The following is a 13679-nucleotide window of genomic DNA, read 5'->3' as shown; positions in this document are numbered from 1 at the left end:
CCTCATTGGAGAACTCAGGCCTAATTATCCCAGGTGAAACTGAGGAGTTAGGAACCCCACTTTACACCCTAGAGCATGAAGCAATCACCTAAAATAGCCATGGAGAAGTAAGCAATGGGAGAAGGGAAAGGAAAGTGATAAAGAATGAGGCTGCGTATTAAAGTACATTAGGCTAACAACATTTTAGGTGTAAGGTCTTCCAAAAATGCACAAGGAATCTGTCAGTTTCCCCAAACCTCTCCTATCTCCTAGGATGAAGAATTTTTCATTGAAAGGTACTGGAGGACAGTACTGCCACCCTCTATCTTTGTCTGGGAACTAAGTCCACCCTGTGGTGTCTCAATGGAACAATGTGGGTCCCTTCAAGCCAAAAGCAGCACCCTCCCACCTACCTTCAGAATCCTGAAGGTCACTTCTTGGGAGGCTGCCTTGCTCAGACTCTGTCCTACTCAAAACCTGGACCCCTCTACAAGCAACTTCCCAGGCCCAATCTCTAGCCAGTCTGTAGGCTCCCCTAAGCAGACATCTCACCAGAGATAAAACTTCTGCACCCCAGATAAAACTTCTTTATCCTAAGGTGGAAGGATGGGGGAATCCCAAGGACAGAACCATTATTAACCCCATCTCGGACTGTATTAATACATCACTCATCTCTGATACTTGGGATGGAGCTTCTGAACTTTGACACATGGCTCCCCTACAGCCAGCCTAAGAAGCTCATTCTAGTTCACAGGGGACAGGTGTTAGCCTATGTTAGATTCATGTGTGCAAGGTGTACAACATAAACATACCCTTTTCCGGCCGAATGTCCTCATTAGCAGTGAACCTAATACCTTTCCCATCATGCACTGAGTGAGGAAAGGCAAGTCAAGAGGTAGTAGCAGCAGTAGGATAGAAAAGAAGAACCAGTTAGAGGTCTAAGGAGTTAATAGCCATTCAAAGCAACTCTACACATTTTCTGGGGGAGTACAGAGATGAGGTGGAGAGGGAAATCAAACAGTTGAAGTCAGTGCCTGAATGCTCCAAATTAGACTTCATGGGTCAAGGATCAATGTAATCATGGGGAAAAGCAGAATATACATAGAGAAGGTATCTGAAATCAGCAGGGCAGGAAAGAGAGACATTGCAGGCTCTAATTTCTTGGCCTTAAATAATAAAGCAATGGGCATAAAAGGTACACACATCCATCTCGATCCTCCCCCTGCAGTCCCCACCTCTGCTCTTACCTCATATGTGCCCATTTTAGCCTTTCTTCATCTTTACATCTAGCCTAAAACTCAGTATTTCTAAAAAGCCTTTTTGGATTAACTCAGATACTTCCCTGATGTTACAGGCCTTTCCATGTACAACTCTGTAAAAGATCTCCCTGTCCCCTTGAACAAGGCTCATAACTTCTTTCCTCCCTTTTCTTCCTATCCTGGACTTAAAATAAGAACAGATGTGGAAAATGGAGCAGTACTGCAGGTCCTTTGTATCTTTTCACCTTCCATTAACTCTAGTCCAATGACTTGGATCCCACTTCCCCTCCAGGTCAGCTCTGTGCTTTGGATCAAAGGCTCAGTAAGGCCTAAGTCCTCCCATTCCCTCCATCAGGTTCTCTCCTCCAGGCAGCACACCTAAGTTTCCCAGAACAAGCAATAACAAATGTGCCTGAAAGTCTTTCCTGGGAGGGCCTGGCTCCTGGGTCAGGGTCAGAATTTCAGTCTGAACCATATCTATGTAGATGTGTTTTGTTATAGAGAGGCCTGCCTGGAGGCAGGGAGGGGTTCTGAGGACTAGAAGACACTGGGAGAAAACCAGCTGCCTAGTCCCTGTGCATTAGCATCACCCATGAGGCTGGATGGAGCATCATTTATGCACAGAGATCCATTATGCCCATGATCCACACCCTCCTTTCAACTGCTCCCATGGTTTGCCTCTCCTAGTTGTTGGGTTTTTTTTCCCCCTCTCATCCACACTAGACAATCTATAAAGTCTTTTTTTGCTTCCTCCCCCCTGGACAGTTTCCAACAAGGCTCCCAAAACTATGAGTCTTCATGAGTGTTTCAACAACTTATTCTCAAGGCTTTCCGACAAATATTTCCTAACAGGGTATGCTCTTTGAGCCGAATGAACATGTGCTAGCCAGGCAATGTCTGGGAAAAGAATTGCAGGCCCATTTACCAGGTCCCTGTGATTCTCCTGTCTGGTATGGGTACAGTGTGGAAGTGAGTATTGGGGTCCCTCAAGAAATCCTGGGGTCTGAGTTTGACAGGCTCTCTTAAGAAGTACCTGGATCCTCCTTAAGGGCTGGAAAATTTTGACTCCCTAGAGGCAGAAGTGTATCAAGGAGGGGAAGATAGGGACCTAAAGCCCTTAGGTCTTACCCTGGGCAGTCTGTGAGCGAACAAAGGTTTTGATAAGCGTGTCTGTGGTCTGTGTGTACAGAGATAGGGCATAACGTAGGGACTGTAGATCTGGGCTCTTCTCCAGGAAAGTTTTCTTCAGCCCGTTACCTCCCGCGTGAAAGTATTGCTGAAAGACAAAAGAATACCTGCTACAGCCCCATCCCCTTACACGGAGGCAGCTTTCCACACTGTCCTCAGAGAAATCACATCTGAGCAGAAGCTCAATGAAGATACCAAAAAAGGATGATGAGGACAATAAGCCATTAAATAAATAACAAGATGAGGAATACCATGTAGAGTCAGAATCTCTCAGGTGAAGTGTATTAGTTGGGTAGGAGCAGTAAGGGATGACCACATTCCTGGATGTGAACTTTGAAGTATGGATCTATCTAGACAGGCAAAGATCTGGAATAGAGCATTTTAGGCAGAGAGAGTAGCAAAGTACTTTTTTATCCCTCCGAACCCTTAAAGAACGTTATACTTATGGCATACCTCTCCCAAATGCCCTGCATCACACTTCATATGTACCTGCCTTATTACAGCTTTACCAAATTATAAGCATCTTAAAGCTAGGAACTATATCTGATTCTCTCTGTATCCTTCATAGTGCATAGTACCATGTGCATAGGTTTCCCAGTTGAATGAATCAATGGGTACCAGGAAAAAAAAATCCTTTGGAAACCCAAATGAATGTATACGTAAGTGGAAGTGGGAACTTTCAGCCAGATGTGGGGTATTAGGATCTGGAAGATTAATTCCCAGTGGAAAATATTCAGGAATGGCAATGAAGAACTAAGTGAACTGAACTGTACTCAAAACCCAGGAATAAGTGCTCTGGGTCCATGGTAAGTCATCTGAGACCATACAGAATGGTCTGCTCCCAAGACCATTTTGGTTGCTCCCAAGCAGGAATATCAACATAGCAAAGAAAGAAACAGACATAAAAATCACTCCCTTCTGGATGTGGGGTGGCAAGAGCCCAAAGAACATCTAGTCTGACAGAGTAGAATGCCAATGCCAAGAGGTAGTATGACTGAGGTGGGGTAGTATGACTGTCTGGAGAAGGGGAAGGCTCCACCTTGATGGTGTCCAGAGCGAGGTCAAGGATGGCACACTGCTTCGGAGTGAGACTCCGTGTTTCCTCTCGAACCATGTGGTCCTGAAACCCCAGAGAAAGCAACAGCATCAGGACAACTTGGGGCTGTCATGAAAGTCTTTCTCCCACCTGCCAGCCCACAGTACATGTTCCTCTCATTCCCTTCCTCTTTAGTCTCCAAAGCTCACATTTCCTTCTTCCTGGCTCCCACTCACCCCCCAGCCTCAGAAGACTCCATCCATCCACAGTACCTTGAGTTTGGAAAGATTGCTCAGCTCCTTGGCAGCAGTGAAGATCAGCTGGGTGCCCTGGGCAGAAAAGAGATCAGTCAAAAGCAGAGGACTCCAAACTCGATCAGGAAGTGTGGAGCAAGATAGGGGAGACAGCAGGAGGAAGTGGAAGGGGAGTGTCCTTACCGTCTGGTCAGTGAGTGGGGGCAGAACAATCATCCTTTCCATTGTGTTCATTACCACCCGCCAGAGCTCCTTCAGTACACGCTTCAGGACTGTCTTCTCACACACAGTGGCAAAGAGTGTGAGGCTGTAGACCCACATAACAGGTAAGACTGAGAGTTTGAGAGACACCCCTCCCCAAGAGGCTTTTCGGATCGCCTCTGCCTTGCTTGTCCCAAAGGACAGTCCTGAGTGCTGTACTCACTTGCCATCCAGGAAGTCCATGAGAGGCCGGAGCACACTATCTGCATCCTGAGCCACTGAGGCCCTGGCGCTGGGGGATGCATTCCCTGGGCCCCGCACCTGGCCCAGGATGTCAGCCATTTGTCGAACACACTCATCAATCCGCACCTGAAAACTATACATGTGCCCACAGTGCAGCCCTCCCCTCCACAAACACACGTTGACCTTGGAGCAACACCAGCTATTCCGTCCCACTCCAGCATACTCTGGTGCAGCTCCAGCAGGGACAGCCAACAGGAGAAGTGGGAAGATCCACACACCTACAGCTGGATGGATAGGTGTGGGGCAGGAGTTCTGGGACTGGCCAGGGACCAGATCTCGCTCCAAGGGCTATGTGTTTTGGGGCCACTTACCTGTTTCCAAATACCATGCTGAGCTCATCCAGAACCGTATTCAGTTTCACCTGCAGCTCCTTCAAGCTGTCTGCAGCTTCAGGATCCAACTGTATCCATAGAAGGTGTGTTTGGCTAAGCTGATTTTCATACCCTTTTCCTCCCTCCTGTGCCCCTAACTCCTCCCTCATAGAGCCTATCCCAATTCCTACTCAAATCCCTCAGCTTAAAGCAGCCCAGATCCTAAGCTAAATTCCTGGCCTATAGCTGGTGAGGAGAGGGTAGAGATCTATGGCCAGAACGCTCAGGAACAAAGGTAAAGTGCAGCAACCCCACACCCCGAGACCTACCTCCTTGCCTCCCATGGCCTCAAACATTTTCTCCAGCTGGACTCTCAGTTGCTGCATGTTGTTCATCAGGATGCAGGGCTTTGGGGACAGATGGAGGTGTTGAGTCTTGACTGCTTTCAGCACAGGACCTATCAGCCTAGGGTACCTCTCTCATACTACTCCAAAAGCCACAGGGAATTTACAACACATAACCAAATACCGCTCTTCCTTCCTAATCACTGAGATGTGGAACCAATTCAGATAATTCTCCTTGAATGAAGACCAGAAGCAAATGTTTCTGTTTTTAAACCAGGTGGTGGGCCTCAGGTATTCATGGCATCATCCTTTATTAACTTTCTGTCTTAAGAGATTTTTTGCTGTGGCTGTTGTTGTTAAAAAAGAAAGACTAAGTAAAGATCTAGCTTAGTAGAAGATAAAGTACCAAATAGAGGCTCAGAGGAATTCCTAGTCAAGTTCTTCTTCTTATGTGGCATAATCTCAAGCAAAGCCCTACTAGGAACCAAAAGTCAGGAGTATCATCCCCACCCTCAGCTCTGAGGATAGCCTTAAAAGCAAGGAGGATTCAAATGTCTTCCATTCTCTTCTCTAGGGTCCCAGGGCCTGACCCTCACCATTTTCTCCTTTTTGCAATAATCTGGGAAGCTCTTTGATAAGATGTCTGCATACTGCATCAGCACCTTCCCGATGGTCTGAAAAAAGAGGAGACAAGGAAAGGAGAGGGAACCCTTAGCTCTCCCCACAGGGATCTTGCCTGAGGTCATATCCCTCATCCCAGAACAGTAACAAAAGGAAGGTAGAAGAGAATCTCACAATAAGGGGACAAAGCTTCCTCTCAACCCCAGAACAGCACCAAGACAAACCCCCAGTGTGCCCCAGACACAAGCAAATGAGAAGGGGGTAATGCCAGAGTTCCCCTGAAGGACATCACAGAGAGGAACTGTGCTTGGGCCTGTGACAAGGCCATGAGCCTGGTAGTGGCAAATGGAAAGGAGAAGGGAGAGTCATGGTCACCTTAGCAAATCTCCTCATGTAGTGGGCTAGGATGTTGGGGTCTGGGCATTCCAGCTTCCGGATGATCTCAAAGCTCTGGTTGAGCTGTGTGAAGACGTCCACCACAGAGCAAGAAAAGAGCGCATGCTCTGATGTCTGCTGGAACTAAGGAAGGCCAACAACAAGATCATCATCTTTAGCCACTACCTTTTCCCAAGTGTGCAGGGCTCAAAAGGACTCTGCCCAGCAGGAGTGGCTCTTTGGCCCTCAAAAGCCCTCCCTATGAATTCCACAGGGCAAGGAACTAAAGCCCTGGAACTTTTGCTGATAGCTAATTGCTGGGAGACCTGGCCTGACCCATGGTGCAGTCCAAGCTTCCAACTTACCCCATCCTTCTTATCTCGTTCCAGGGCCCCACGTAGGAATTCCAGGGACACATCTTCATTCTCATCCAGCCACTGCAGGACAAACTGCTCAAACCACCTGCAGCCAGGCAGGAGAATTGGGGGTTGGAGCAAGTGGTTGGCAAATGCTATGTGCCTAACAGCTACCCCAGACTCGGGTCTTCTGGAAAGTAGGGTATGGTTTGATGCTTTTCTCTTTCTACAACAGAGCCCAGAACTGGCAGTCTCAAGACTGGCTTACTGAACTGAATTGAAGACAATAGTCCTGCCCACCCCTAAAATGGAGGGGCCCCCTTCCCTTCCCTCTGTAGTGCCCGCATGATGACTCACACTGGGTACTCAGGCACCTGCCCCTGGAGGGCAGGCAGATCTCGCACGTATTCATTGTGGAGCCACTTCACCTTGAAGTGTAGGTTCATGTAGTCAGCACTCTTACACAGCCGGTCTTTCTCATGCTCTAGTGGTGGGGAAGGAGGCTGGGGTCAGGTCCCAGCAGTAGGAGCCATGGTTCCTGAACTTTCCCAAAGCAGCAGATCCGGTCGGGCCGCTCTATCAGATGTCTTAGAACAAGGGTGACTCCCAATCACTTCCTTACAACCATTTCCCCCAACCAGTACTCTGCTCTCCAAGAACCTGGCCTAAATCTTCCTTTAGAGACTAAGCCAGACTCCCAGATAAGGCCTACAGTCTTCTAGCTGCTTTAGCTTTTGGAAGTGTCAACTTGAGTAAATGGCCCCTGGTAAAGAAGGCCAGAGGGTGCTAATGTTGATTAGTGAGGAGACTGCCCAGGACTAGAGCAGGATGGAGGTTCCCTAGGACTTCACTGATCCTAATAGCTGGGCCATTCCCTCAGATGGGCTTAGATGCAGAGATGAATAGCTATACATGGTATGAATGGGTCATTGACAACTACACAGAGACAGGGAAAACCAAATTGGGCCCACTTTGATAGAAAGAGCAGCTGAACAGCCAGAGTATAACAGCATCTTGAAGTAAACTGAAGGGCCCCGGAGCACAGCTGAGAGACTGAGAAAATGAACTCTCAAAGAAGTATGCAAATAAGAAGAGTCAGTTTGGAAACCGTGGAAACACAACCAGATGAAAGGGCTATCATGATGCAGAAAATGGGATGCTTATTATGGACTTTTAAGGTCATCTAGCTGGATCTCCAGAGTCTTCTGGAAAATCCAGGACAAACATCTCCCATAGCTTGCCCAGAATGTCTGGAGCACTGGCAACAACCACAGGTTCTCTTCATCCACCCCCTTTATAGATAAAGCATTAATCTGAATAATAAAAGCCTTATATATAACATAATGGTAAAAACAGGCAACTGGGTAAGAGTACTGAGCAATAGAGAAAAAAAGGGCTCAGGGTCCTTGTGAACTCTACTGCTCAACTTTGAGTTGCTATGGGTGATGCTCTTCCATGTCAAGGCAGAAATCCAGTCTGGGGCAGTTGGCGCTTGTGAATTAGTACAACACACACTCAAGGAAGAAATGGGAAGCTGGGATTCAGTCTCAAAAGGCCCCCAGTCCCAGGAAATTTCATCTCCTGGTACAGCAGGTAGCACCACCTCCAGGACATCAGAGAGACTTCTCAGGGCTTGTCCCTTTGCTTTCCACCCACACTCTGCTGTCCTTAAACCAGTCCATGAACCTGGAAACATCAAAAGGCACCAGGAAGAGGGCTCTGCTTCCTTTATGTTCAGTAACCCACTAGAAGTGGAGGCAGAGCTGCTCCATCACTCCAAACCTCCCAAACTGCTTTCTTATAGAGACCAAGGTACTATATTTATTTAACTACCACTTTCTCTGTCAACCCATTATCTGTACTCTGGTCCCAAATCCCAATTTTTATATTAACTTCTGTGGTATGAAAACAGGATGACTGGTAAAATGCTGGTTGCGCTTTATTCTAACAAGTCCCACGGAGTCCTGCTCCAATAAAGTTGCTCAAGGTTGTTGCTGGGAGGTAGAAGTATGGGGGTGGTTAATCTTTCAAAATGGACAATCAAGTCTCTAAACCTTCTCCTGCCCCTGATTTCCACATTCCTCTCTCCAGTCATTCATCTTTCATCTTTGAAGAGTTCTTTCAACCTCATGATTTCACTTATCCAGCTTGCTGGTATCTCCCCCAAATCTCTCTTTGGTTCTGATAATGTCTGCATAAGGCTTTGATGGAACATCTCACTTTGCCAGGATTTAACTCTAGCCCCCATCTTTCAGCATCTAAAATCTCTGGCTGAACTTTAACAGAGTATACATACTAATTATAGCCTCTTGTTCAATGCTGAGCTTCATCCTCAAGTCTTCCTTCCTCCTCTTGATTCACATCCAGTTAAATCACCAGTCCCTGCTGATTTTACCTCCAAAATTTCTCTGGAATCTAACCATTTCTTTTACACAGTCACTTGCCTAGGTCTTGTTACCACCATTTCTGACCTGGATATTACTACAATAGCCTCCAACTTGGTCCTTCCTCCTCCAATACAATTTCTTTCTTTTCTTTTTAAAAAATTTTTAATGTTTATTTAAATTTAACAAATTTTAAACTTTTTAGTTGTTTATTTATTTTTGAGAGAGAGAGGGAGTGTGAGCAGGAGAAGGAGACACAGAATACAAAACAGGCTTCAGGCTCTGAGCTGTCAGCACAGAGCCCCAAGCAGGGCTCAAACCCACAAAGGGCGAGATCATGACCTGAGCCCAAGTCAGAGACTCAACCTCAACCGACTAAGTCCCCCAGGCGCCCCTCCTCCAACCCATTTTCCATACCACAGCCAGCGTGAGTGGCCTTTCTACCTTATAAACCTGATCATGTGAAACCCTTAACAAAGGATTGCTATTCACTGGCTCCAAACTGCCTTAGGATAAGTCCAAAAGCTTAAACATGGCTTACCACCTCCTTATGACCTGGCTCTGTCCTACTTTTCTATCTTGATGTCCTATTTATCTCTTCCCCTACACTCTAACATGCTAGTCACACCGAACTACTCCTTTCAGTTTCCCAAACATGACAGCTTTCTAGACCACACATCTCTGAACATACTGTATCCTCTTCCTAAAATGTTCTGTGTCTCCCTTTCCCATCACTACTACCTCCCCTCCGCACTGGCTAAGTCCTACCATCCTTCAGGTTTCAGTTTGTGTATCACCTCCTCCAGGAAGCCTTCCTAGATCCTTTTCTCAGGTTCTCCTAGAAGTCTTCCTGGGTGTGGATTACACTGCTCTCCTCTCAGCACCCTATGCTTATTCCCTTCGTGGCTCTTAGAACTTTAAACCATAACTGCCAATTTTTATGTCTGTTGTCTAGAATAGTATGTGAGCTTCTCAAAGGGCTGGGCTTATGCCTCATTCATCTCTTTGGGGTTCCAACGATTAGCACAGTGCCTAGCACAAAGAAAATACTCAACAAGCATTTGGTTAATGGGCTGGGGATCTATTGCAAAGGGGCAAGAAGAAACTTTCTGTTCTATATTTTAATTGGGGTAGTGGTTATACAGGTGTGTTTATTTGTCAAAACTAATCAAATTATGCTCTTAAAGGGTTTTTTATTTTATGTATGTAAATTATACATTTGCATGTATAATGTAAATGTATAAGGGTGGAAGGCGCCTGGGTGGCTCAGTTGGTTAAGCATCCGACTGTTAATTTCGGGTCAGGTCATGATCTCATGGTTTGTGGAATCAAGCCCTGAGTTGGGAATTCTCGCTCTTGAGATTCTCTCTCTCCCGCTCTTTCTGCACCTCCTCCACTCAGGTGCATGTGTGCACGCACCCTCTCTAATAAAATTTTTAAAAATGGGTGAATGGTAGCATTTTCACAGTCAGAGTTAACACTATCCTTTATCATCCAGGTCTCCAAACTCCTACCCTTCTCTTGCCCTCCACATTCTGACAATTATGAAGTCCTATTACAACCTCCTTCCAGGAGCTATCAAAACGCATTCTTCCCTCTTCAATTCTCTGCTCTAACCTCAGCCCCATCCGCTCAGCCCTAAATTATTACAATATTATCTGCAGTCCCTGCTTCTCGTCTCTCCTTGTTCCACCTGCCCCCATTTTCCACTAAGGTGAAATCTTGTAAAAATACTACTTTGCTTACACTGCATCTCTGCTCATGAGCCTATAATGGTTTCTTACTGTCCTTAACAAGATTTATTCAGTGCTGAGTAAATGCCATGCAGTATGCTAAGTATATTAATATGTCTCAGTTTCTTTATCAGCTCAGTGAAATAGATGCTATTATCACTCCCATTTTATGGATGAGAAAATGTGAGCTCATAAAAACTGGTCTAAGAACACACTGCTGATTAGGTGGTGAAATTGAGATTTGAAACCAGGTCAACTTTCTTTCTTTTAGAGCAGTTTTCAATTCTTTTGTGTTTGTTGCAAACATTAGCAGAACTCCCCTTTAAAAAGAAGTCTTACCTAGAATCTCATATAAGATTGATAAAAAGCAGAATTGACTTAACTAGCACCGGGTAAAAAGCCTGGAGCCCAGCACCCTTCTCCCCCTGCCCCAGTTTTCCCTTTTCACTTAGCTCCTAAGATACCTTTGTTTGAAAACCTCTGTCCTACCTCATACTATCTTTGTGAACCTGACTCGCTTTTCACAGGTATTTCTTTTTTTCCCCTCAAAACCCACCAGAGCTGGATTCTTTAAGAACTGGGACTATACTCACCCCCATCAGGCTTGCTAAGTGCTGCCTGGAGAGGGACAAGTGACTTCCTCACTGACATGAAAGGCTAAGGCCTGGGCTACCACCCCAGACTTGACCCAATGTGGGCAAGAGGCAGCCATTGCTCTGGGGCAGAATTCCAGAATGTGCATGTACAGACTGTGGCTGTCTCAAACTTAAACACTGATCTTCAAGGTTTCTTTCAACCTCAAAACTTACTGCTTTTAAACCTCAAAAGTTTAAGTCTGAGGGTTACCCACAGTCTGGCCACGCCACCAGAATAACAGATCCAGACTCTGCTTTGTCCTTGCCGTCAGGCTGCTCCCCTTTTTTTCTAAGTCAATTCACACAGACTGAGGATACAGACTAACATATATAAACAGATGGGAAAGGCAGCTTAATAAGTGAACACCAAAGGGTACAAATGGGAAGGCTGGACACAAGCAGACAGTGATATGTTTGTGGACCAAAGTAAGAAATAAGCTGAATGAACAAGATCAATAATAATTGTCCATCACACTACTTTATAGGAGAAGCGAGGGAAGTATCATCTTTTTGGCTCTGTCACGCCAATCCAAAATAGCTTTTAAGGAAAGCCAGGCTAGGCAGCCTCCGGTAAGAGAAAATAATCCTATCTGTGTATTTAAGGTTCTGTGATTCTTTAAAACTGTAAAGATAAACTTCATACGACCATTCATACCCCAAGGAGTGGGCCACTTGAGTATCCAGCGTGGGAAGAGATGCTCTCTGGGCTGGGGAACGTCTTAAACAGGCACATGTTCTAAAGCTGGAAGGGGGAGTCCACATCCACACAGCCATTTCCATTGGAAAGGGGAGTCCACATCCACACAGCCATTTCCATTATTACCTTGGCTGAACCTTTGCCTCCCCAAGGACTCCTGAGGCCTATGCCTAGAATCCCTCTAATTTCTCTGTACCATTCACCCAGAACTTATAGTTGTCTGGGAGAAGAAAGGGACAGTAAACAAGGTGGTTGGGCAAGGAGCCTATAGACCACTGCTTTGGGCACACCCTTACCCTCCAGTGCATATTTCATGTCTTGGGCAAAGAGCTGCCACATCACTTCTGCGCTGACTTTTCCCACATTCAACTCCTGAGGAAACCTGGATGATGGAAGAAGCCACAGTCAGAGAACAAAGCAAGAGCTATTTGATTTGACTGATTCCAAAGCTAACATGCCTAATCTCTTGGAGGTCAGACTGAAGAGAGGAGAAGCCTAGGAAACAGGGCTAGGTTCAATCTGGAGAAAAGGGACCCAGGAGCCAGTGGAAGGACAAGTGGGGGCAGAGAATTCCCTCAAGCAAGGTGGGCCCAGGGGAGAGGATGCCCAGAAGGCAGGGATTTGAGACCCAGAGAAGTGTTGAGTCTAGAAGGCAGGCCCAGGCTAAAGAAGATGGAGGAGAAAGTGCGAGGGGGTGGACGTAGAAAGCCCACTTTATTCACAGTGGACAGACACATACACACATGGTCTCTGGATCCCCTGGGACTCCTATGGCAGCCATTCCCAGGGGCCTCTCACTCCAGGAAGGCTGGCTCAGTCTGGGCAGGGCCCCCCATTATGTTTCCACACCTGTCTCCAGAAACAGTTACTCAGACAGATACAAGGGACAGAGGGACAGACGGATGTACAGGAGGAAGAGGTGGCACTGCAAACACACAGAGATAGGAAAGAAAGAGGCTGTTAGACAGATGGACAAGCCAACCACCAACCACACAGGGCCAAGTGGGTTGATACGCACTGGTTCAGAACGAGTGTGTAGGAATTCTTATCTTCCTCTATGATTGACACAATGAGTGTGATGAGTTTGGGCCAAAAATCCAGGTTCCGAATGCTGGGTCCTTGTTCCTCTGGAGGTAGCTCCTGTTTCTTGTTGCAGGGGAGATGGTGAGAATCAGAGTAGAATGTGCAGAATGTCTCCAATCTTCCTCTTTCTCTTCCCTCCCCACACCCCTCTTCTAGAATCAGGTACCCTTCCTCTTCTAAGCCTGTCTTCCACAAGACTGCCCATGTTCTGTCAGAGGGGTGACTGTTGGGAGGTCCTTATACACAAAGAGTCCATCCCAGAGAACTTCTCCAGCTCCAGGGCACTGATGTGATAAGCTTGGTCAGTCTAAAGGACATAAGGATGCCTGTCCCCATTCTTCATTCTCTCAGTAGCTATGAGTATGGTGACTCTTTGGCCAAAGTAAGTTGCCCCTCCAGCCTTACTAAGTAGGTCTAGTTCAACGTGACCCCCTTTGGCAGTCTCCTCTGACACCTTCCCTACATCATCACACGCACGTATACATTACAAGCTCTGAGAGGCTCCTTTAAGTTCTGCAGGAGCTACTGAACAGACCTAGCATGAAAGTGGGTCTAACCTTCAGGGGGTTAAGGACTTCCCTTAACCTCATGAATGCTATTAGGAGGAAGAACTGTATCTAGGAAGCTCTTCTCCTAGCAGTATAAGAAAAGGTCTTGGGGAACCAAGAATACTCAATGGGGATAAGATACTCTCTTCAATAAATGCTGTTAGGATAAATGGATATTCACATGCAAAAGAATGAAACTGGACCCCTATCTTCTACCACGCAACAAGAGTTAACTCAAAATGGATTAAGGACTTAAATATAAGACTTGAAACCATAAAACTCCCAGAAAAAACATAAGGAAAAAGTTCCTTGACAATGGTCTTGGCAATGAATTTTTGGGTATGACACCAAAAGTACAAACATCAAAAGCAA

The 13679-nt window shown here is 46.2% G+C and overlaps 1 protein-coding gene across 1 annotated transcript in view; it reads right to left on the bottom strand.

Moving 5' to 3' along the window:
- Nucleotides 1–13679, bottom strand: part of UNC13B (unc-13 homolog B) — a 221437-nt gene that overhangs the window by 2215 nt on the left and 205543 nt on the right. The window contains exons 24-37 of the mRNA XM_032595668.1: nucleotides 12695–12822; nucleotides 11973–12058; nucleotides 6585–6711; nucleotides 6237–6333; nucleotides 5872–6015; nucleotides 5472–5549; nucleotides 4861–4938; nucleotides 4532–4620; nucleotides 4141–4293; nucleotides 3900–4023; nucleotides 3735–3791; nucleotides 3466–3546; nucleotides 2367–2514; nucleotides 792–848 (exon numbers count right to left, since the gene is read on the bottom strand). Of these exons, the coding sequence (XP_032451559.1) occupies nucleotides 792–848; nucleotides 2367–2514; nucleotides 3466–3546; nucleotides 3735–3791; nucleotides 3900–4023; nucleotides 4141–4293; nucleotides 4532–4620; nucleotides 4861–4938; nucleotides 5472–5549; nucleotides 5872–6015; nucleotides 6237–6333; nucleotides 6585–6711; nucleotides 11973–12058; nucleotides 12695–12822 (1447 nt within the window). The remainder of the gene's footprint in view (nucleotides 1–791; nucleotides 849–2366; nucleotides 2515–3465; nucleotides 3547–3734; nucleotides 3792–3899; nucleotides 4024–4140; nucleotides 4294–4531; nucleotides 4621–4860; nucleotides 4939–5471; nucleotides 5550–5871; nucleotides 6016–6236; nucleotides 6334–6584; nucleotides 6712–11972; nucleotides 12059–12694; nucleotides 12823–13679) is intronic.

This window comes from Lynx canadensis, chromosome D4 (genome assembly GCF_007474595.2).
Source record: "Lynx canadensis isolate LIC74 chromosome D4, mLynCan4.pri.v2, whole genome shotgun sequence".
Lineage (NCBI taxonomy): Eukaryota > Metazoa > Chordata > Mammalia > Carnivora > Felidae > Lynx > Lynx canadensis.
Note: the sequence above shows the minus strand (reverse complement) of the source record. Positions and strands in the feature narration are given on the sequence as shown.